General features: G+C 48.7%; 1 protein-coding gene across 3 annotated transcripts in view; it reads left to right on the top strand.

The window, feature by feature from the left end:
- Positions 1–22,978, top strand: part of AXL (AXL receptor tyrosine kinase) — a 74,130-nt gene extending 51,152 nt beyond the window's left edge. For 2 of the 3 annotated variants that reach the window (XM_081200240.1, XM_081200242.1), the window contains 11 exons: positions 918–941; positions 3,322–3,451; positions 3,627–3,718; positions 4,969–5,064; positions 14,812–14,889; positions 15,560–15,652; positions 18,638–18,759; positions 19,560–19,669; positions 19,768–19,927; positions 20,314–20,450; positions 22,117–22,978. In XM_081200240.1, the coding sequence (XP_081056366.1) occupies positions 918–941; positions 3,322–3,451; positions 3,627–3,718; positions 4,969–5,064; positions 14,812–14,889; positions 15,560–15,652; positions 18,638–18,759; positions 19,560–19,669; positions 19,768–19,927; positions 20,314–20,450; positions 22,117–22,480 (1,406 nt within the window). In that variant the 3' untranslated portion in view covers positions 22,481–22,978. The remainder of the gene's footprint in view (positions 1–917; positions 942–3,321; positions 3,452–3,626; positions 3,719–4,968; positions 5,065–14,811; positions 14,890–15,559; positions 15,653–18,637; positions 18,760–19,559; positions 19,670–19,767; positions 19,928–20,313; positions 20,451–22,116) is intronic. The other variant, XM_081200241.1, reaches the window with a different exon arrangement.
- The last annotated feature ends 413 nt before the right edge of the window (positions 22,979–23,391 follow it).

The following is a 23,391-nucleotide window of genomic DNA, read 5'->3' as shown; positions in this document are numbered from 1 at the left end:
CAGACCCAGAATGATGAAACCGGTTAAGGACTACTTGAAATAAATAAAGTTCCGTTTTCATAGCCAAATATTCCTGCATATCTTTCTAAGTGTATCATATGAGATATGGGGGAATCATTTGGCTGCCAAAAAAATAAGTTTTTTTTGTTTTGTTTTTAAAGTCCTTTCCTTAACTCTTCCCAACTGTTTCCCAACTCCTTGGTGGTTCTTCCTAAACGATCATTTGATCTCTCTTTTTGTTTTGTTTCGTTCTTCTGGCCCAGCCTTTGACTTCCTGCTTTCTAAGAATGGTTCTGTGTTGGGCAATTCCTGATCTCAGTCCTGGTTCTGATCTAGCAGGATCTCCTGCTTCTAATTTGTATCCCACTTCTTGTTACGATGGCTTCTGGCGCCTTGCGGAGTCACAGAAACTGAAGCTGGTTATAAAACAGGACCCGTGCTTTCTGCTTTAGGAGTTTTGATTCTCTTTGATGTCCCCAGAAAAACAGTCTGAGGCCCTGTTGGCGGAAGCTTGACACTGACATTTGGCTTAGAGGGGTGTTATGTACTGAGAACAATAGGATCCAAATTGCAGCAGTCTGATTAGTCCTAGAACAATAGGATTCAGAATGCAGCAGTCTGATTGGTCCTAGAACAATGCAGCAGTATGATTGGTTGGCAGGAACCACCCAATCCTGCTCCAGATAGAAGTGAATCCACAACCTGATTGGCTTACAGTAGAATTCCAGAATTAGCCAATCATGTGCAGCCCATTGTGTAAATAATGTATATAAAGCAGATACTGTGAGGGGACATTCATTCATTCCTCCTCACCACTATGAGCTGAATAAAGAGCATGAAATCACTTTGCGACTCTGAGTATATTTCAAGGGAGACCATATTCAAATAATTTATATATATATATTTTTCTTTTACAGATGAACTGCCGCAGCCCCAGCCAGGTAAGAACAGTGCATAACACTCTACCCGCGACCTACAGAAATGATTTGGGATTTTGGGATGGGCAGCATCGGGGAATGAGAGGCGTTGCCGTTTCCTTCTAGAACATTCCAGAGAGCACTTTGTTCTGGAAATCTGCTTTCCTTCTTTTGGTGTTGGCTAATTTGATTATATCTTGTTTTGGTTTTGTTTCTCTCTTGCGATAATAAGAATAAATCAAAAGTTGTTTTCTAAAAGTTCCCCAGTGTAGGCAATACCTCGTGACCAGGCTTGAGGGCGACATTGCTCTCCTTTTTCAAAATGGCTCCTCTAGGAGGAGAAGGAGCTGCAAGGGTTTGTGTGTTTTGTGACTATTGGCAGGGAGGAAGATGGGGACGTGGGGAAGACTGCATATTTGCCTTCCACCCGCATTCCCATTTTGATTAGGATATTTTCGATTTTTGTGACACACACACCTGCTTTGGCTGCAGGAAACATCTGAACAAAAGGATTGGGAAGGACCAAGAAGCTAGTGCAGGGAATTCCTAAACACACTGAGGATCTTTTTAGTTCGGTTCCAACTGGGATTTTTATTGAACTTGATTACAATTTGTTTTAAGGGAAATTTTATATTGAACTTTCGCCGGAAGGATTCTCAAGGCCAAGTTTGACTGGCAGAATCACACACTTCTTTCCAGTCCAAGACTGTGAACTGGATTAAGATTTTGGGATGTGGGGCAGTTGTTTTCAAACGTCACAGCCTGAAGTGGTGTAGGAAATGTTGGTTTCTAACAGGGTGGATTTTATTTAAATCACGAGTCAGTAAGACTTGATTTAAATCATTTTTTTTTTTTTACAGAAAGACTCATTCTTGCTGGTATAATCTTAATATTTACAACCAGATGAAGGTTTCATTTTTGAAATAATATATGTTCAGAGTAGTTTTTATAGTTATATCAAAAATTTCTGATTTGGTTATACTATTAAAAATACATTGACAGATAATTATGAAATTATTGTGAGGTTTAATAAGTTAACTGTTTATATTTAGACAACTTTTCTGCTGTACTTGATTGGAAGGCGAAAAATAATCATTTCCTTAATAACAATTTAAACAATTTATTTAACTAAAACAATAACATTATAGCATATGTATCCATGTTTGTTAACTGATGTGGTTAAATGATTTTAAAAAACTAACAACCAAAAAATCTTAGACTGAATTCTAGCACACATGAAAAGCTTAAATCCTGACTATAATGTAATAAATAGAAAACTATATTTAGAAAGATTTTTCCTCCAAAAGCATTTTATTTTAAAAATCCAATTTAATTTTTTAAAAAATCTGGTTTTTATTTATTTATTTTAAAAAATCATTGATTTTTATCCACCCTGGTTTCTAAGGAGAACTCGGCTGGCTGCCAAAAAACTAGGAGATCCCCTCATCTTCCCCTCAGCATCGTACTTGGTCCCAGATTTGGTCAATGGATTCTTTCCTCTATTCTTCCAGTTTAAACAGTAACAGGGGCTGCCTGCTCACCGTACACTTAAAGCACATTGCGCTCCACTCCAAAGAATCCTGGGAAATGTAGTTTGTTTAGGGTGCTTGGAGTAAACTACAATTCCCAGGATTCTCTGGGGACAACTTAGCAACTTAGGTGCTTTAAATGTATGTCGTGTGCACAGCCGAGGCAGGGAAAGGTGTGTGTGTATGTTCAGGAAGGCAGGAGAGGATATATTCTTTATTAATATCCTTCCTAACTTGCGCTAGCAAGTTCCTTTACTTAGCAGAGTTTTACATTCCCCTTTTACTGCACAGCGGGTAGCTGGTTGCAGGCTTGTGTAAGCCGCTCAATACCATACAATTCAGTATTGAATTGTATGTTCCTGGTGAGTTCCCTTTTTATCCCTCTTAACAGAATAAACACATAACAATCTTATTGAGAGTCAGTAAAAGAAGTTTACTCACAGCACCATCAGTTCACAGTTGGGTCCCTGAAGGCAGACTTAGTTACAAAGTATGTGGAGCTATCCCATATGGGGATAATCCCAGTGTCCTCTGTTGGTTGGAAGCCACCAGAGCATCTCTAGCTAAAAACTGCTCCAATGATGGAAGAAGTCAAAGAGAGAAGAGAGTGATGTGTGCCTTGTCCTTTTGTTACCTGGACAGATAAGGTCACACCCACCTCTAGTCACATGCAAAGGAAGTATGTCCCAGCCCAGGAGGAAACAGGAAGTTTTCGACTGGCTGGACCAAACATTCCCCCGCATGTCCACTCTAGGAAAACAAGGAATGTTATACTTGACTGCTACTTATGTATCACATCCCACAAGGTGATGCGCTGGATGGGCAACCGGAATGGCTCCTCCCATTGACCCTTACTCCTCTTCCCTTCTCCGTAGTAGAAACCACCGCCCCTGCCTTCTCCTGGCACTGGTGGTACGTGGTAATTGCCATAGCCACGGCCGCCGCCGCTGCCGCCTTCATAATCATCTTCTTGGCACGGATGAGGAGGAAGGAAACCCGCTATGGGTAAGTGGAGAACGGACACCTGCCATGGATGCTTGCATTGAGATTTCTGAATTGCAGTGGGTTGGACTAGATGACCACTGAGGGACCCATCTCGCCTTTCTGTGATTCTGTGACACCGGTTCTGCCAGCTTCTCCTCTTTCACAGTCTGTTTCTCTCCTCCTCCCCATTCCGCAGGGAAGCGTTTGAACCCAGCATGGAGCAGGGAGAGCTGGTGGTCCACTACCGAGTCCGCAAATCCTACAGCCGCCGGACCACCGAAGCCACTTGTGAGTGTCATGGAAGGAGTGAGTCCGCCTTTCCCAACTACCCAGCATGCATTGCGCCCAAGCCTTGTTGTCCAGGATCCAACAAGGAATGCTCCCACCTCCACCACAGTTGTAGGTTATTCCCAATATACAAACACCGCCCAATGCTCTTTTTCGGCAGACATCAGCTATCGTCTCCTTAATTTGGTGGTTCCGCCTGCCATCTTCCCATCTTTTGCCTCAGTCATGGCTGCTGCTCCTTGCAGTCTCCTTGACGCAGGGCGCTTCGGCCCTGCAACGGTTTGATATTCAAACCTGCTTTCGACAATATTTGGAGAAGCAGGACAGAGACATTACTGGCCATTATTATTTCTGGGTTGAGCCCAATATTCCTGCCTCCCTGGTCCCACTATCGCTCCCAGGGCCTGCCCAAGTCGTTTTGCTGCATCCTGATGACACCCATGCCACTGCTGTGACCGCTACAAATCCTGCCCCATACCGTCACCCCTGCGCTGCCACAGTGTCATGGGCGAAAATCCAGCAGGGCTGGCGATGGAGAGGACGATGAGGCAGTCAGATTTGCTGCCTGAGGCAAATGGCTTCACCTCGCCTCACCGAAGAGCCACTCTAAAAGTGAGCTCAGGCAGGGAGTGCCAATGGATTTGAATGAAAAACAGGGCCGCTGAGAAAGAAGAGGAAGGTATCTGCATACTCGGGAGAATGCCAAGGTTTACAAAATATGAAAGATTTAACGGGCCCAAAACAGCCCAGTGAAGATGCTTTGTGTGTTCAGTAACCACAGAATGGAACGTCTCCCCTGGAAAAGAAAACTTAGACACCTGGCAAGGGGAGGGGAGAGCAAGAAGGGATGGCCTTTCTGGTTTGGAAAACTCTTTGTTTTGCTGGCTCAGAAGTGAGGGGAATGACCTGAGCTGAAAGAGCTTAAATAGGGCTCCCAGACAATCAGAAAATTAGGCTGGAAGCCACACAGGACCTGGCAAAATGCTCTCAGCAACAGCCGGAGATGAAAACGGCTGGTGCATCTTGGCTGGCCTATTGGTTGAGGGTTCTTTGAAAGCTTGAAGGGCCAAACAACTAACCACCCCAGCCCTTCTCCAACAACATTTAGAAATCAGGCTGCCTTTCCTATCCTCCCCCTGTTTAAACCCCACATCCTGGTCTGTGACAGAGACCTGGAGGTGTGGGCCCGTGATGGGCGTGTGCATAATGTGCCATGACCTTCTCTCTCTTTTTTCCTTTTCTTGTGACAGTGAACAGCCTGGGCATTAGCGAGGAGCTGAAAGAGAAGCTGCGAGACGTCATGATAGATCGCCACAAGGTGGCCTTGGGGAAAACCCTCGGTGAAGGTACATTAACCTGGTCAACTGGCACTTGTTTCCAAGATGGAGGCTTCTCCTCAGTGAGGCATAGTTGGGGAGAGACCTCAGGCCAAGTGGGATCCTATTGGAATGGTTAACAACAAGCCAAGGGCCATAGGCAGCCAACCAGAGCCAACAATCACCTGAGTGATGACTATGTGGGCCGCCATTTTGAACACTACTTGCCCTTAGGCCGGGGGTAGGCAAGGTTTACCTTGCCTGAGCCTGTTCACTCCAGCGGAGATCGCCCTGTGGGCCAGATCGTGTCTGCGCAGGCGTGATTTCTGCGCAGATGTGATTTCCGGTGTTTGCACATGCGCGGACGCGATTTCCGGCGCCGCGGAAGCGAGTCCCCGCTCTGCGCTGTGCCGGTTCAGCACAGTGCGCGGGGACTCACTAAGTGGGTGGCTGTGCTGGTCCCGTGGGTTAACCATGAGGCGAGGTCCGAGTCCAGTCCAAGGTCGAGGGTGCAGTATGGAGGCAGTCCGTCAAAGCTGAAGCTGGGTCCAAGGCAAGGAGTCAGGTGAGGTCAGGAACTCCGGCAGGACGGGGTGCATGCAGGAACTGGCTTCCAACAATGTTGCTCCCGCAACTTGGGACTGGGGCTGGCCGGCTTTTATCTGCCCCGAGGCATAGGGCGGCCCCGATCCTCTGGTGACTCGCTTTTCCTGGCCTGGAGGCGAGCACTCCTCCTGCGGGAACTTGGTTCCCTCCGCCTCTCTGCCCTGAGCCTCTGCAGCTCAGGAGAGGCTGGAGGGTTACCAGACCCAGAAGCAACCCCAGCTTCCTCTGACGGGGCTGAGAGTGGAGCACCTGCAGGCAATGGGTCCTCCATCACCTCAGGAGCCAGAGCAGACTCAGCTGCTGCCTGCACCTGAGGATCCAGCACAGGTGAGGACCCTTCAGGCTCAGGCCCCAGCCCCAGCCCAGCTGGTTCTGGAGGCGGGGAATCCTGTGCAGGCTGGGATTCCTCAGGTTCAGCCTCCGAGTCCGAATCCCAGCCATCACAGTGGCTCAGTTCGGGGCTGCTTGTGGCTCATGGGCCACAGGTTGCTGACCCCTGCCTTAGGCCTTTCTTTCCTCAGCAGCTTAGTTTCCAGGCCAAGGCAGGCCTGAGATGACCACTTTCTCCTTCACAAATGCATACAGATGTGTCTGGAGACTACAGCATTAGGGACTTTCTGATTTAGAGAAAGGGCCAGGGAGAGGCAACAGGGTTTATTTTTCTCTGGCTGCCTCCATTGAACAGCTCTTGAACCTTTTGGACATTAATTGGTAGACAGGTACGGGACTTACACGTGGTGCGAATAACAAAGCTGCAGATCAAACCTTTTCCAAAACGAAGTATGCTTTCACTTACAAGTTTTAGTAAGGCAGCACATTAAATAATTCTTGGGAAGTTAATTTTAGAAAACAAGCTAATTTTACAGTTTGTGTAGTTACCAATAAAAGCAAATAGAAAACAGAGATAAATGCAAACAGCTATGCTTATTCTAATCTGTCTCCCTAACCAGGCCAATAATTATCCATTTGCACCCTTCACCTCGGCTTCTAGGTCCCTTTGGAGTCTTTTCCTTTCAGCTGCAATGCCCACTGTGCTCTCCTAACATTTCCTGCCTTCCTAAAGTGTTTCATCTCTTTTTCTTTCTTTCCGTGCTCCAGCTCCAAACTCCACAACTAACTCTTCTACTTCTCCAATAAACTATGCTGTTTTCTAGCTTGTGTACAGTATTTTCATTTCCCTTTCCAACCTTTAAGCCAATCTGAAGGAAAAGAGAATTCCGATTAATTTTCTATTTCCCTTTGAGTTCCAGATTCCTAGGCTGAACTTTTGACCCTTCTGTGCAAAACATCTCCTTGTACTTTTGACCCTTAAACATTTCACTATTCTGTGCAAGAAAGCTTCTAAAACGAAAAACAATTTTATATCAACCGGCTGAATACAAAATAGCAGGACGCTTTCAGGGGAGGAGAGGGTCAAAAGTATCCTGTTCCCATCCTGTTGGTGTTAGCACTCCAATTTAGAGGGAAAGGATGTGTGTTATGGCCCTAGACTAGGACTTAGGGGCTTCTAAACCACTGAGCTTCTTGGACTTGCTAATTGGAAGGTCGGCGGTTCAAATCCACGCAACAGGGTGAGCTCCCATTACTCTGTCCCAGCTTCTGCCAACCTAGCAGTTTGAAAACACACCAGTGCAAGTAGATAAATAGGTACCACTGTGACAGGACAGTAAACAGCGCTTCCATGCGCCCTGGCACTCATCACAGTGTCCCATTGCGCCAGAAGCGGTTTAGTCATGTTGGCCACATGACCCGGAAAGCTGTCTGTGGACAAACGCCGGTTCCCTCGGCCTGAAAGCGAGATGAACACTCCATAGCCGCCTTTGACTGGACTTAACTGTTCAAGGGTACTTTACCTTTACACTTAACTTTCTTCTGCTCTTTTCAAGTATGGTCCGTGCTTTAAAACTCAGTTTTCGAGCACCTTCCTTTTTGCTCCAGATACGTCCCTGCAAAAACCTGCTCTATAAAGTTCAATAGGAGCAAACATCAATCTGCAGAATACCCAAATTGACGTTTGCTCCAATTGAGCTTTATAGAGCAGGTTTTTGCAGTGAAATCCCTGGGCCAAAAAACTAAACAACACTCAGATGCAAAGTGTTAAAGCATGGACCTCTGCTTGGGCATAAAGTAAATGTGGATAAGTCCTTATTGGTGGCACAGGGCTCTGGCAACTGGAGCTTAGAGGAGATGGATCCATGTCCCAGTCTTTCCCATGTGCATCTGCAGGCATCAGATCCTGCCTCTTCTCCCTTCAACCCCAAGGAGACACTTCTGCTGCTCTACAAGGGTTTCTGAAACTTGGGTCTCCAGCTACAATCAGACTCCAATAACCCCTAGCTAGCAGGGCAAGTGGTAATGCTAGAGGACTGGCAAAGTGGTAGCCAATCACAGGCTACTCAGGGGATCAAGAGAGCTTTCAGGGGAGATCCTTTCAACTGGAAATCCCGTTACCTTGAAGGAGCCAGCCAAAGGTACTAGCTGGTCAAATGGCTGCATTCATGGGGTCAGGGACTACTTAACTATGTAACAAAACCCAGCCGGTTGCCCCAGGACTTTGTGGCTTAAGAGTACTCTCTGTGGTCCTGAAACCTTTTGAAGTGCTGGCTTTTGCCTTGCGTTACCCCTGCCATTCTGTCTTGTCTGCCTGGAACGACTGAGATGTCCTTGCTCTTTTTTGGGGGTGCATCTCCACAGATCGTGGCACTATGCGTAGTTGCACACATGTCCACCTGAGGAACAAATCACTGGTGTGTGGGCTGGGTGGTGGAACTTCAGACGAGGAGGGGAAAGTTGGGAAAGTTTGAGAAAAGCTGGGAAAGGCCCAAGATTTCATGGAAAAGGTAAGGCCTGAACAAAATAAGAATTGAGAGGTGACACACTCCACAAACCTAAGAGAGGCAAAGAATTGGAACCGCCTCAGAAATGGACTTACTGTTTCTGATGTCTCTTTCTTCAGAAGTCTGAGAACCCAGCTCAGGAGACATGTTCTGTATATATAGGAATATGTTAGCCCATAAGGCACAACCTTTTTTTAAAAAATGAAAGTAACACAAATTTTGAAAAAGCCATTACCAGGCAAAAAAAAAAGCCCATATCCCAGTGACTTATCTAGTAATAATTTGAAATTCTATGCGTTTACGGGAATGTTCAATGATTCTATGCCAGCCACTGGAATTTCTCACAGAATACAAGGACGCTTTGAAATCGTTGCTTCCTAAACTCGTTTCTTTAGAGCAGGAAATAAAAGCTTTGGGTCTCAAACAGGAATTGGAAGGCAGGGCGATGTAGGGGAAGCGAAGCAGAAATTCATCTGAGCTCCAGAACCTGTTTCCCAATTCCAAATCACATGATATGAAAACAGTTACCAGGACTATCGTTAGGAATTGTTGTTTTTTATCACCGGATAACCCTGGAAGATTTTCACTCAGCTAGGACAATGGGGGGGGGGGATTCTTCTCGGTCGAAGGACAAAGGAAATCAACTGCCGCATGAGGGACAAGGACAAACTCCCTTGTTTCCTTTCCTGATTAAACATCAAGGCCTTGTTTTCTAACGTAGCCAGGATAATCAGTAACATATAACATCAAGTGCAGGACGAACAGCCCAGAAGCGCTTCGGCTCAGTTTTCTTGCTGCAGAAATGCCGAAGGACGGAGGGCTGTTTTGCTCATTTGGGTCGGAGGACTGGCAAAGTTTCTGCCTCAGCTCCGCAAAAAAAGTTTCCTCTAAGCGCAGCTGGGATTAGTTTGGAAGCATATGGAAAGCAGAGGTGGAAAGGCCCCTGGCTATGGCACATGTGTTCCCCCTTGAACATTTCCACCCTGTGCCTCTCTCTTTTTTGTGGCTGCCCTTTTTCTGGAAACGGGGAGGGCGGGAACTTGACTTGCACAGCTTCAGAGGAAGCAGGCTTAACCCAGAGCCAGGCCGCTGGTCCATCTCACTTCGCATTGTCTGTGCAGACCAGCAGTAGCTCATCCGCGTTTCAAGCGGGATTGATCCTGGGACCTTCTGCTTGAAAAGCAGGTGCTTAATAATAATAATAATAATATATTACAGTGGTGCCTCGCAAGACGAAATTAATTCGTTCCGCAAGTTTTTTCTTCTTGCGAGTTTTTCGTCTTGCGAAGCACGGTTTCCCATAGGAATGCATTGAAAATCAATTAATGCGTTCCTATGGAAACCGCTTGCCAGGCTGGCGGTGCGGAGAAGGGCTTTTCTCCCCACTGCAAGCCTTCAGGACAGGTACGGGAACAGAGGGGAAGGGGTGCAGCACTTCTCCTCTGTTCCCGGGGCTTGCGGTGGGAGGAGGGTTTTTCCTCCCCACCACCAACATTCAGAACAGCATTCTGAATGTTGGCGGTGGGAAGGAAAACCCTCCTCCCACCGCAAGTCTTCAGGACAGCCATCCGAAGGCTGGCGTGGGGAGAAGGTCTTTCCGCCCCACCGCCAGCCTTCGGAGGAGCCTTCCGAAGCCTGGCGGTGGGGCGGAGAGCCCTCCTCCCGACGCCAGCCTTTGGAGCAGCCTTCCGAAGCCTGGCGGTGGGGCGGAGAGCCCTCCTCCCGACGCCAGCCTTTGGAGCAGCCTTCCGAAGCCTGGCGGTGGGGCGGAGAGCCCTCCTCCCACCGCCAGCCTTCGGAGGAGGTCCGAGGACAGTGGGGAAGACGCGCTGCACTTCCCCGCTGTCCCGGAGATTTCCCTATGGGCTTTCGTCTTGCGAAGGAAGCCCATAGGGAAATACGTTTTGCGAAGCGCCTCCAAAACGGAAAACCCTTTCGTCTAGCGGGTTTTCCGTCTTGCGAGGCGTTCGTCTTGCGGGGCACCACTGTATTTATACCCCGCCTATCTGGCTCCTGAAGGAGCGTCTCCACCTCCATCGTTCAGCCCAGACACTGAGGTCCAGTGCCGAGGGCCTTCTGGAGGTTCCCTCACTGCGAGAAGCCAAGTTACAGGGAACCAGGCAGAGGGCCTTCTCGGTAGTGGCGCCCACCCTGTGGAATGCCCTCCCATCAGATGTCAAAGAGATTAACAACTACCTGACATTCAGAAGACATCTTAAGGCAGCCCTGTTCAGGGACTTTTTTAATATGTAACGCTGTATTGTTTTTAACACTTGATTGGGAGCCACCCAGAGTGGCTGGGGAAACTCAGCCAGATGGGCGGGGTATAAATAATAAATTATTATTATTATTATTATTATTATTATTATTATTATTATTATTATTATTATTATTATTATTATTATTATTGGTTTCCCCAGCCACTCTGGGCGGCTTCCAGCACATGGTAGCTGTCAACTTTCAGATTTGAAAATGAGGGATCAGCAGCCTTGAAAATAAGGGATCAGCAGCCTCACCTGTCCCAGGGACAGTCTACGGGATATCTAACAATCTGGGATAGCAGCGGGAAGCTGCGGGAAACGGCGCTGGAATAAGGGAATTTCCCGCCCAAAAAAGGGACGTTTGACAGCTATGTTCCAGCAAAATATTAAAATACAATAATTCATCAAATATTAAAAGCTTCCTTAAACAGGGCTGCCTTCAGATGTCTTCTAAAAGTCAGATAGTTGTTGACATCTGGTGGGAGGGCGTTCCACAGCGTGGGTGCCACTGCCGAGAAGGCCCTCTGCCTGGTTCCCTGTAACTTTGCTTCTCGCAGTGAGGGAACCGCTAGAAGGCCCTCGGCGCTGGACCTCAGTATCCGGGCTGAACGATGGGGATGGAGACGCTCCTTCAGGTATACTGGACCGAGGCCGTTTAGGGCTTTAAAGGTCAGCACCAACACTTTGAACTGTGCCCGGAAACGTACTGGGAGCCAATGTAGGTCTTTGAAGACCGGTGTTATGTGGTCTCAGCGGCCGCTCCCAGTCACAAGTCTAGCTGCCACATTCTGGATCAGTTGAAGTTTCTGGGTCACCTTCAAAGGTAGCCCCACGTAGAGGCTCTATCACTTGGGCTGCAGCCCTTCCCCATAGCATCCCCCCAGAGAGTCCGAACATAACAGCCCTGTTGGAACAGGACAAAGACCCATCTGGTCCCACCACCTCATCTCACAGTGGCCCAACGGGAAGCCAATCACATTCTCCCTACAAGCGGTTCTCAGCAGCAGGCATCCAGAGGGCATTTTGCCTCCCAACACAAGTAGCAGATCACAGCCATAGCGGTTAGTTGCCGTCGACAGCCTTGTCCTCTTATGAGTCTGCCCAATCCACTTCTGAAGCCATCATATGTGCCAGGAAGCCCCTGAGATCCCAGCTCAGCAACTAATTTTCCTGGAGACACTCGGGGCTCCATCCAGACTTACAAAAGACAGGTTTCCCACTTGTCCAGCGCGTTCTAGGCACGGGTCCGAGCGGTTTTGCCCTTGCCCTGCAGCTTTCCCCGGGGAAACTCACTCTTTAGCAATAAATTGAAGCAAACGACTATCGGAGGGGCTGTTTGCTCTGATCGGGTTTCTGCAGGGGAAAGCGACAGAGCAGGGGCAAGTCTGAATTAGCCTTTTGGCTAATTCTTAAAAACAGTTTACTGGCAAATTCTTACTTTTTCTACCTCCAGAAAATCCATTTTTTATTTTTTATTCTAGATTGGCATGTGGAAGGTCAACCTTCCCTGGGTGTTGGATACAGACTGATGGCTGCCAGTTGCTAACCCTTACTTTAGATGTCCAGGTTACAGTATCCTATCTGAGGGTGGGAGGTTGTAACGATTTTTCACCATCACAAGAACCTGTATTTTCTTCAGCTGCCACTTATGCAAAGAAAAGGATGCCGATTTGCATATGCCGATTTATACGTATAGATTAAGTTTCTGCCCTCTCTGTTCATGGTTCTCTGCCTTTAAACCAAAGTTAATGTTATTTGTACATAAAATAAAATCAACCAGGGTGCTATGGGCAACATCAAGACAGGATCCTAAGCACAGAGGTGACAAGAAGCAAATATTATTAGGAACTAATAACTGAGAAAAGGCAGGGAGGGGAGGACAGGGGAGAGAAAGAGCTTGGCAGCCAGTTTTGGGGGGAATTAAGTAAAACAGTACATCCAGTTCTAGCGTTCTGTGTTTCCCTTGGCAGCTGGGAGTATAACTTTTCTCTAGCACAAAAAATTGCAGAGATCCATTCTTACAGGAAGACTTCCTGAGGCTCACAGCTTGACTTGATCTGCCCACAAAGCCCTAATCTCAAACCCTGCAGATGGGGGAGTGGGCTGGTATGGTCTTTCCCCAATGGAAGCAGGAAAGGCACTCTGCGCATGCTCAGAAGCATTCTGCTGTTTGTTCTTGCTCCCCTTTTGGCTAGGTTGAAGCCCGGTGTTGGAAATGGATTACTAGCCCCCTAGTTCAAAGGCTGTTCTCCTCGCTTCCTTACCAATCATTGCATTCCCTCCTAATTCTGTTGCTAAATTTGGAGAACTGGGAGACAGAGGGGGGATCACTGAGCGAATGTTTGCAGGCTACGAACCCTTTTAAAAACAACAACCCACAAATCTCCCGTCTTACGCCTATCCCTAGAACACCCCAGATATTTCATAAGGCAGCAGCCTGAGTGAGTCAGACACGGAAAGTCTGATCTGGTCCCGAAATGTCAGCCGTCGGCTCTTCCAAGAGTTCCCGTGGCTTGCTGAAGCCCTTACATAGCTCATGTTCTTCTGCCTCGGGAGAAACAGGGGAAATGAATTTCCCACCTGCCTGCGTTTCCTATTCAGACAGAGGCCTCTGCTCCTGCCAGGGCAAAGCCCACACGACACTTCTATAGAGCTGCAAACCGTATTTTTCGCCCTATAGGACACACTTTTTCCCCTCCAAAAATGAAGGGGAAATGTGTGTGCGTCCTATGGGGTGAATGCAGGCTTTCGCTGAAGCCTGGAGAGCGAGAGGGGTCAGTGCGCACCGACCCCTCTTGCTCTCCAGGCTTCAGGAAGCTATCCGCAAGCCTGGGGAGCCCGGCGGGAGTTCCTGTCGGGCTCCCCAGGCTTGCGGATAGCAGCCTGGTCTGGAGTCTGGGGTCTGGGGAAGCTCGGACTTCCCCCGCCCCAGCCCCGTGCCTGGACGGGAAATAATTTTTTTTTTCTTTATCCTCCCCCCCCCCAAAAAAAAACTAGGTGTGCCCTATAGGGTGAAAAATACGGTATTTTAGATCAAGGACCTCTTTTGCCATCTTGCAGCTTTTTTTGGGGGGGGGTGAAAGGTAGACTTTGCCCTGCGCCTGCCCATCCTCTGGCTTGCACCCTATACAAAAGAACTTGCTGGATCAAGAGCTGTCCCTGCTCTTCCTACTAGAAGTCTGGTACACTGCACCTGAACATGCAGGCTTCATTTTTTTGCTGCTGGACCTCTCTCCTCCACAAACCTTATCTGGCTTTCTAATTTAAAGCAGCTGAGGCCATTTGCCACCACCAGCACATCTGGCGGCATCGCATCCCACATGTCAGTGATGCGCCGCGCTAATTATAACCCGAACCATGTAAACGCTGCCCGGTTTGAAAGGGGAGGCATGGTTACCAACGCTGTGTTTTCACTTATCTATAAATATTTGCGGTTTTGCTCTTATGGGTATTGGCTGCCGACTTCCCAACGGCGCGCAAATGGTTTTGGCGTTATCGGAACGTTCCCACCCACCCCTGGATTTCCTTGTTCTTGGACACGAGAGCTGCTCAGTACCTAACGTTTGCTCCACACCGTCTCTGGGTGTTTATATTTCCTACACGAAATCAGGACAGTGCAAAGTTGCGCGGCGGTTAAAAAGGAGCCTCCAGGGAAAAAAATCCAGGCCAACAAAAATGGTATACTAGCTGGCCTGACTAGATTAATCACAGGAAGATTCACTGGGGAGAATATATATATATATGGGGGGGTATTTAAGTTTTGCTCAAAGTTCTGCTGAAATGAAACAACATGACTCAGTTAGGTCCATTCATTTCAATAGGTCTACTCTGAGTAAAATATAATGGCACCCCCCCCCCCTTCTCTGCCTGGTTACCTAGAAGCAGTTTTCTGTTCGCCGCAGGTGACCAGGTTGTTTCAAGCCTGGGTTAAAATCACAGGCATTTTCTCACATGAAGGCCATTTGGGCTGATCTACTCCCAATTTCTACCTGGCATGATTTGGCATTTGCCGACCGCGCTCTCAGACTTGCTCATAGGCCTTTTCCACTTCTTCTTCTTCTTTGTCTCTGCAGGGGAATTTGGCTCGGTCATGGAGGGGCAACTCAGCCAAGACGGAGCGGTCCTTAAGGTTGCCGTTAAGACCATGAAAAGTAAGTAGCAGTGGAGGTGGAGGGGGTGGTTTCATCCTGGTCACCCTGGGGCGGGTTGGGATTATACCAGCAAGAAGAAACATCACTCTGCATGTGCCCAGAGGCCTTCTCTCCTTTTCTTCTGCATTGAAAAAACAACGTACCGTATTTTTTGCTCTATAAGACTCACTTTTTCCCTCCTAAAAAGTAAGGGGAAATGTGTGTGCGTCTTATGGGGCGAATGCAGGCTGTGCAGCTATCCCAGAAGCCAGAACAGCAGGAAGGATTGCTGCTTTCACTGCGCAGCGATCCCTCTTGCTGTTCTGGCTTCTGAGATTCAGAATATTTTTTTTCTTGTTTTCCTCCTCCAAAAACTAGGTGCGTCTTGTGGTCTGGTGCGTCTTATAGAGTGAAAAATGCGGTAAATTGGGCCTGCTCACCCATGATAGAAACCTCTCTGCCTTTTGCCTTTGAAAATTCTCACTATAAGGCAATTTCCTATGTTCCCTTGACCTGAATACCACCGCCAGACATGGCTGAACACCCTTCATACGCTCAGAGGCGCTCTCATTCTTCGCTTCCAACGTTCTGCATCAACACCCAGGCGTGGAAAACAGTTTTCACTGCCTGACCCCCTGGCATGTTCTCAAAGCCCATCTCATGCCACCAACCTTACTTTTCCTCCTCACAGTTGCCATCTGCACCCGCAGCGAGATGGAGGATTTCCTCAGTGAAGCTGTCTGCATGAAGGACTTTGACCACCCTAACGTCATGAAACTGATTGGTGAGTTATGTGTGTGCATGCGCCTCTTCTTAGCCACGGCACGTGAAGAGTTAATACTTTCAGCAGTGAGGTGGGGGAGAACTTATGAGTTACCCCCACTCACCCTCTCCGCTATCATTACCCTTAAGTTCCTCCAGGTTGTGTGTGGTACTTGTTAAGTTGTGGGTGAACATATCAGACGACACAGCGATTCTTCAAACAGCTCTTGTTTATTCACAGGCCAGGACAGAACTGAACTGAAGGGTTCAGGCAGCCTGCTTATATAGAGCTCCAGTACAACGTAACTGTAACAATTTTCTAAAACTGTCCAATCCCTGAACGTCACTTTCAATCCCTTATTTTCATAACTATCTACAGTATCCCCCCTGCTGGCCCAGAGTGAGAACTTCAGTACATAACACCACTGCCCCAGAGCATTCTGGGACATTAAGCCATTGATTCTTCTGCCCGACATATGATGCCTGGGCTAGGTTTTTTGGTGTGTAGCCTGAAGAATCAGATCCACATAAGAACATGAGAATTGTCCTTCTGGATCAGGCCAGTGACCCATCATCCTGCACTCACAGCGGCCACCCAGATGCCTCTGGGAAACCCACAAGTGGGACTCAAACACGAGAGCTCTTTCCCCCTCCTGTGACTTCCAGCAGAATATATTTGGAAGCATTGCGGCCTCTGTGGAGGCAAAGCATAGCTGTCGCGGCTGGTAGCCATTGCTAGCCAGGGCTTATATGCTGAGGCCCAGCTCCGAGGGCCTTCTGCCGGTTCCCTCCCTGCAAGAAGTGAGGTTACAGGGAACCGGGCAGAGGGCCTTCTTGGTAGTGGCGCCTTCCCTGTGGAACGCCCTCCCGTCAGATGTCAAGGAGGTAAACAATTATATGACTTTCCGTAGATATCGAGGACAGCCCTGGGTTGGGAAGTTTTTAATGTCTGGTGTTTCGCTATGTTTTTCTTTAATACAGTGGTACCTCGGGTTAAGAACTTAATTCGTTCCGGGGGTCCGTTCTTAACCTGAAACTCTTCTTAACCTGAAGCACCACTTTAGCTAATGGGGCCTTGCGCTGCCACTGCACAATTTCTGTTCTCATCCTGAAGCAAAGTTCTTAACCCAAGGTACATTTTCTGGGTTAGCGGAGTCTGTAACCTGAAGCGTCTGTAACCTGAAGCGTGTGTAACCCAAGGTACCACTGTACTTTGTTGGATGCTGCCTGGAGTGGCTGGGGCAAACCAGTCAGATGGGCAGGATATATTATTATTATTATTATTATTATTATTATTATTATTATTATTATTATTATTATTATAGCCGTCCCGAGAAATAGCACACTCGGCCATTCCATTTAGGGCAGATTCCACAAGCTGTAGCCTGGGAAAAACCGGAAGAGAGGAAGCGGCCTTTGGATGGTGGTTGCGGGGGGAGGCAGGCAGGCAGAATGGACGCATCATCCCCAGGGAACAGGACTCCAAGTGCGGGGGCGGAGGGAAAAAAGACTTCTTGGGAAAACAGATGTTGGCAAGGATGCTGGGAGCTCTGACAGTCCACAGAGGGGGTGGGTGGAAGCTCAGCTGATGCTAGTTTGCGACTCGCCCAACAGCCCCTTCTCCCTCTCTGGTTCACATTAAGGAGGAACACAGTAAAAATAACTTTCAGGCACAAGGCGCACCAAGAGAGCGTCCTGTCGGGTAAGAGGATGTTCTCACGGGCAAAGACTTTTGGGGGTTGGGGGCAGGTGTGGGACATGGGGAGGGGGCTTCCAGATGGTGTGCAAGTTTGAGAGGGGACGCTCCCCCCCTCCATGTCTTCTTTTTTTCACCTCTCTCACTCTTTAGAATTATAGAATTGTAGAGTTGGAAGGTCCATCTGGTCCAAGACCCTGAAATGCAGGAAACAGTAAGAATTCAGGAAGAGTAAAGAGCCATTCAGCAGTGGAATGGTCTCCCTTGGGAGGTGGTGGACTGTCCTTCCTTGGAGGTCTTTAAGCAGAGGTTGGATGGCCATCTGTCGCGGATGCTTTAGCTGAGATTCCTGCATTGCAGGGGCTTGGACTTCGATGACCTTTGGTGTCACTTCCAAGTCTATGGTTAATAATAATAATTTATTATTTATACCCCGCCCAGCTGGCTGAGTTTCCCCAGCCACTCTGGGCGGCTCCCAATCGAGCGTTAAAAACAATGCAGCGTTAAATATTAAAAACTTCCCTAAACAGGGCTGCCTTCAGATGTCTTTTAAAGATAGGATAGCTGCTTATTTCCTTCACATCTGAAGGGAGGGCGTTCCACAGGGCGTGCCCTCTGTCTGGTTCCCTGTAACCTCACTTCTTGCAATGAGGGAACCACCAGAAGGCCTTCGGTGCTGGATCTCAGTGTCCGGGCTGAACGATGGGGGTGGAAATAAAAAATTCCTTCCAGTAGCACCTTAAAGACCAACTAAGTTAGTTCTTGATATGATCTTTCGTGTGCATGCACACTTCTTCAGATACACTGAAACAGAAGTTGCCAGACCCTTCTATATAGTGAGAAGGTGGGGAGGGGTATTACTCAGAAGGGTGGTGGGAATGGGAGATTGGCAGATAGCTGAGATGAGCCTGTTGAAATCTCATACCAAGAACTAACTTAGTTGGTCTTTAAGGTGCTACTGGAAGGAATTTTTTATTTTGACTATGGCAGACCAACATGGCTACCTATCTGTGATGGGGGTGGAGACGCTCCTTCAGGTATACAGGACCGTGAGAATCACAGGTTCTGTGGTTCTCTCAAGTTGTACACATGTGGCACGGCCTGGCCTGCACAACTTGCCACAAGCTGAGGGAGAAAGAGTGAAGAATGTAAGAACATCAGGAGATGTGGGCCAACCCAGCGCCTGTGAGAAACCCACAAGCAAGACCCGACCACACGGGCACCCTCTCCTCCTGTGGTCCTTGTTGGCCATTGATCCTCATGTCTTGTCTGTTGCCCACTGAGAAACTCACACTCTTTCTCTTCCCTCAGGAGTTTGCCTGCAGAACACAGAGAGCGAAGGATACCCCTCCCCGGTTGTCATCCTGCCCTTTATGAAACATGGAGACCTGCACAGCTTCCTGTTGTACTCCCGGCTTGGCGAGAGCCCGGTGGTATGTAGCGTCGCCCCGTGAGATCTCCGTTGCGGGGAATCCATACCGCACAGGTGTCCTGGAAAAATTGAGACATCTTGGGTTTTTTCTCATGAGAGAACGGCGCCACTTTGGACGCTGTGATGATTTTGGACCTCAATCCCCCCCCCCACCCTCAGAAAAGTGCTTTTTCAGGACCACAGTGTCACATGGCACCCCAAAACATGTGTTATTGCGTGCCGTTCCCGAAAAAAGCACTGGAGGGAATTGCGGTGCAAAATCGCACAAGATCATGGCATCCAAGATGTCTGCCGTTCTCTCGCAAGAAAAAAAGGGAAGATAGCATTCTGGAAGATTGTGTCCCAGATTTTGCCATTGAGTTGTTGGAGAGTATGGGAATCAAATGTCAGGCCTCTTGGCCTGAAATCGGGAGGGCTGGTTTCCTTTTATTTGAACTAGGGTTTTTAACTGGGGAATTTTAATCCTTGCCTGTGTTTTATTTTTCAGTATGCCTATAAAGTGCTTTTTATACATTTTATTGCTAGGCTTGTTTTGGTTTTCTGTTTCAATACGAGCCTCTCCAAGAGCTTTGCTATGGAGCAATATGGCGGTTTAATGAATGAATGAATGAACTGTAACACAGAGAATGACCACTAGAGGGGGACAAAGGGAAGGTGCAGAGGGAGCCCGCTGGATCCTGGGTCCTCCAAACAGGAGTCCAGTGCGCTTCTCCTCTTGCAGGGGAAAGAGAGCTAAACTTTGAGGTGCCTGCAGCGCACCCACTGTGTGTGTCTGATCGTTGTGCTTTCCTCATCTTCCAGTACCTGCCCACACAGACGCTGGTCAAATTCATGACGGACATTGCTAGCGGGATGGAGTATCTCAGTAGCAAGAACTTCATACACCGTGATCTCGCCGCCCGCAATTGCATGTGAGTTTGTGTGACGCAAGAGATGATGGAAGAGGGGATTTCAAGGATGCCCAGATTAGTGGCTTTTGACAATCTCTTTTGACAATCTCGTTCAACAGGCTGAACGAGAGCATGACAGCTTGTGTGGCTGACTTTGGCCTCTCTAAGAAAATCTACAACGGCGATTATTACCGGCAAGGCCGTATCTCCAAAATGCCTGTCAAGTGGATCGCCATTGAGAGTCTGGCCGACCGCGTTTACACCATCAAGAGCGACGTGGTGAGCAGCCAATTGGGGAAGCCTTTGATCCCACCCTCCTCCTGAACAGGCCAATGAGAAGACCAGCTTCTGTGTCCTTCTAAATTGGCTTCTGTTCCTGTCTACCAATGGACAGAGCTGGCCTGCCCGTGAGGCAGACTGAGTCACCCGTCACGCTCACCCCTACTGCCAGAGAAGTGAGGTGAAGCAGCAGCAGCGGTCTCTGGCGAGATCTCACAAAATCTCGCCAGCAGCCACCGCCGCACGACCCTAGCAAGCGAGGCGGGAGGGCGGCCATTTTGCCTCAGGCGGTGAAACAGGACAGGCAGCCCCTGCCAATGGGAGAAGTTGAATTCTGTTCTTGGCCAGCAGCATCTAATTCCCTCTTTCTGACTCCTTTCCTGCAGTGGTCGTTCGGCGTTACTATGTGGGAGATCGCGACGCGAGGCCAGACGCCGTACCCAGGTGTGGAAAACAGTGAGATCTACGACTACCTGCGTCAGGGCAACCGACTCAAGCAGCCAATCGACTGCCTGGATGGCCTGTAAGCATCACCACTGCTTCTTCAAATTGGCGTCTCCTTCCTCCATCTTCCCATGATGCTGTGCAGCATGGCCGATTAGGTTTTCTGCCTTATGATTAGTCAGCCTGGACTGTAGAGGGGGCTGTATCGTTGCAAAAAATTATTTCATGACGTCCTACCACTGGCTCTCTCAGCCTTAGGAATGTGACTATGCTCACTCAGCGGGCAAGCAAATTCAATTTTTTCGCCCTACAACCCTAGCAACTGAAAACGGGTCCTAGGGTTGACCCACTGCCACCCCCCCAGCTCAAATTAAGGCCTCCGTTACAAAACTTCAAGGTCCCTGAGCAGCTCTGATATTAATCTTGAACTCATCCACAATCAGGAGCCGCTACGACATAGCAGAGAAGAGTTTTACCAAACTTAGGTCTCCAGCTGTTTTTGGACTACAACCCCCATCATCCCTAGTTAGCAGGACCAGTGGTCAGGGATGATGGGAGTTGTAGTAGTAGTAATAGTAATAATAATAATAATAATAATAATAATAATAATAATAATAATAATAATAATAATAATAATAAATTTATTATTTATACCCCGTCCATCTGGCTGGGTTTCCCCAGTCACTCTGGGTGGCTTCCAACAAAATACTAAAAATACAATAAAACATTGGACATTAAAAACTTCCCTAAACAGGACTGCCTTCAGATGTCTTCTAAAAGTCAGATAGTTGTTTATTTCCTTGACATCTGATGGCAGGGCGTTCCACAGGGCAGAGGCCACCACCGAGAAGGCCTTCTCCCTGGTTCCCTGTAACTCGCAGTGAGTTGGAAACAGCTGGAGAAACCTAAGTTTGGGCTACAGTGTTGGTCTAGGATTTCAGAGACCATGGTTTGAATCCCTGCTGAGTCATTTATTCTTCTTATTCTTATTATTCTTATTATTATTATTAAAATTACATTTGTATACTGCCATTCACCCGTAGATCTCAGGACGTTTCCCAACAGGAAAATACAATATAAAAAACCACCCAATGCATAATAATAATAAAAACAAAAACAAACCAATAATCCTCCTTCCCATGTCATGGTTCAGAATGGGTGATCTTGCTTCAGTCACTGTGTTTCAACCTCATGTACCTCACAGGGATGCGGGTGGTGCTGTGGGTTAAACCACAGAGCCTAGGACTTGCCGATCAGAAGGTCAGCAGTTCGAATCCCTGCGACGGGGTGAGCTCCCGTTGCTCTGTCCCTGCTCCTGCCAACCTAGCAGTTCGAAAGCACACCAGTGCAAGTAGATAAGCAGGTACCGCTCCAGCGGGAAGGTAAACAGCATTTCCGTGCGCTGCTCTGGTTTCGCCAGAAGCGGCTTGGTCATGCCGGCCACATGACCTGGAAGCTGTACACCGGCTCCTTCGGTCAGTAAAGCGAGATGAGCGCCGCAACCCCAGAGTCTGTGACTGGACCTAATGGTCAGGGGTCCCTTTACCTTTACCTTTACCTCACAGGGATAAATTAAGGAGGGGAAGTAAAAAAGGTGGGATGTAAACAAGAGAGAGAACGAGTTCCCCTTCCCCTTCTGAAGCATGGCAAAATCCCCAGCAGATTAAGTACCCACTTATAAGTAACTTCCAAGGATGCTGTATCCCACGTTCCCTTGAAATAACATCTCTTTTGGACCTGCGCAGGTACGAGCTGATGATGAGCTGCTGGGCCCTCAACCCTCGCGACCGCCCCAGCTTTGAGATCATGCACCAAGAGCTGGATAAGATCCTCAAGTCCCTCCCTCCGGCCAAGGACCCGGAAGAGATCCTCTACGTCAACATGGACGACGGCGTGGCCCCCGGAGAGGCGGAGCTGGGTGCCGTCGGGGGTCTGGGCCCCGAGGAAGCGCCGGCCAAGGAGAACCAGTCGCTCAAGCCCACGGTGACGGCGGCCGATGTCCACCAGCCCCAGGGCATGGGCCGCTACGTCATGTGCCCCACCCCTCACGAGAGCAGCCGGCTACTGACGGACGCCCCCAGCTGCGCCGCCACTGAGGAAGGGGCCTGAACGGGACCAGGCGACTTATTCGTTGTGGCCGGGGAGGGGAGGGGGGAGGTTGCAAGCGGCCCAACTGGTGCAGTCCCTGCAAGCTTTGGAAGACGACTCCTGTCTCTGAGGAGAGGGGTTCATGGAGGACTCCACTAGCTGAGGCGCACCCTCCTCCTCTCCCAAAATGAGCCACTGCCCTGCTTTTGCCACAAGGGTCTTCCCTCCCCATCAACCCCCTCCAGGGGGGAGTTTGGACTGACCCGTCTCTGAGTATGTCTCACGGCTGTACATGCGTTGACAGTCATGCTCCACACCACCAGCCTGAGGCCAGATATGTACTCTAGACAATGGTGTTGGCAGAAGGGGGGAGTCCATCTCAGGTTACAGGGGCCAGGGGGAGGTGGGGAACACAGTGGGGAACCCGACAGGACCGGCAGCTGCGCCCTTTTCCCCTCCTCACGTTGAAGGTACCTTAGCAATTTGACCTCCTGTCCCCCGTTCGCAACTCCGTGGTCCAAATTTTCTTTAAGCAGAGGCTTGACAACCATATGTCAGGAGTGCTCTGATGGTGTTTCCTGCTTGGCAGGGGGTTGGACTCGATGGCCCTTGTGGTCTCTTCCAACTCTATGATTCTATGAAATTTAGCTTGCTAACACCGAGGTCTCGTCCACGCTCCTGCTTGCCCCAGGCCTAGAAGGCACGAATCTGAGCGATTTTAACTTGCTTTCCCCCGGGAAACCTGCTCTTCGGCCAAATCGGAGTGAATGTCAGTCCTGAGAAAACCTAGTCGGCATTCCCTCCGATTCAGCGGGGCAGGTGGGGACGAGCCATTGCCAATGGTACTAAGGTTATTCTGTGTTTGTGTGGGCCAGCTCCTGCCTTTTTCGTGTTGGGCCTGGCACACAGCTGCTGAGCCGGCGGAGCATAGA

Source organism: Podarcis bocagei, assembly GCF_964188305.1.
Source record: "Podarcis bocagei genome assembly, chromosome: 7".
NCBI classification, from domain to species: Eukaryota; Metazoa; Chordata; class Lepidosauria; order Squamata; family Lacertidae; genus Podarcis; species Podarcis bocagei.
The sequence above is the reverse complement of the archived record's forward strand: the minus strand, read 5'-3'. Positions and strand labels throughout refer to the sequence as shown.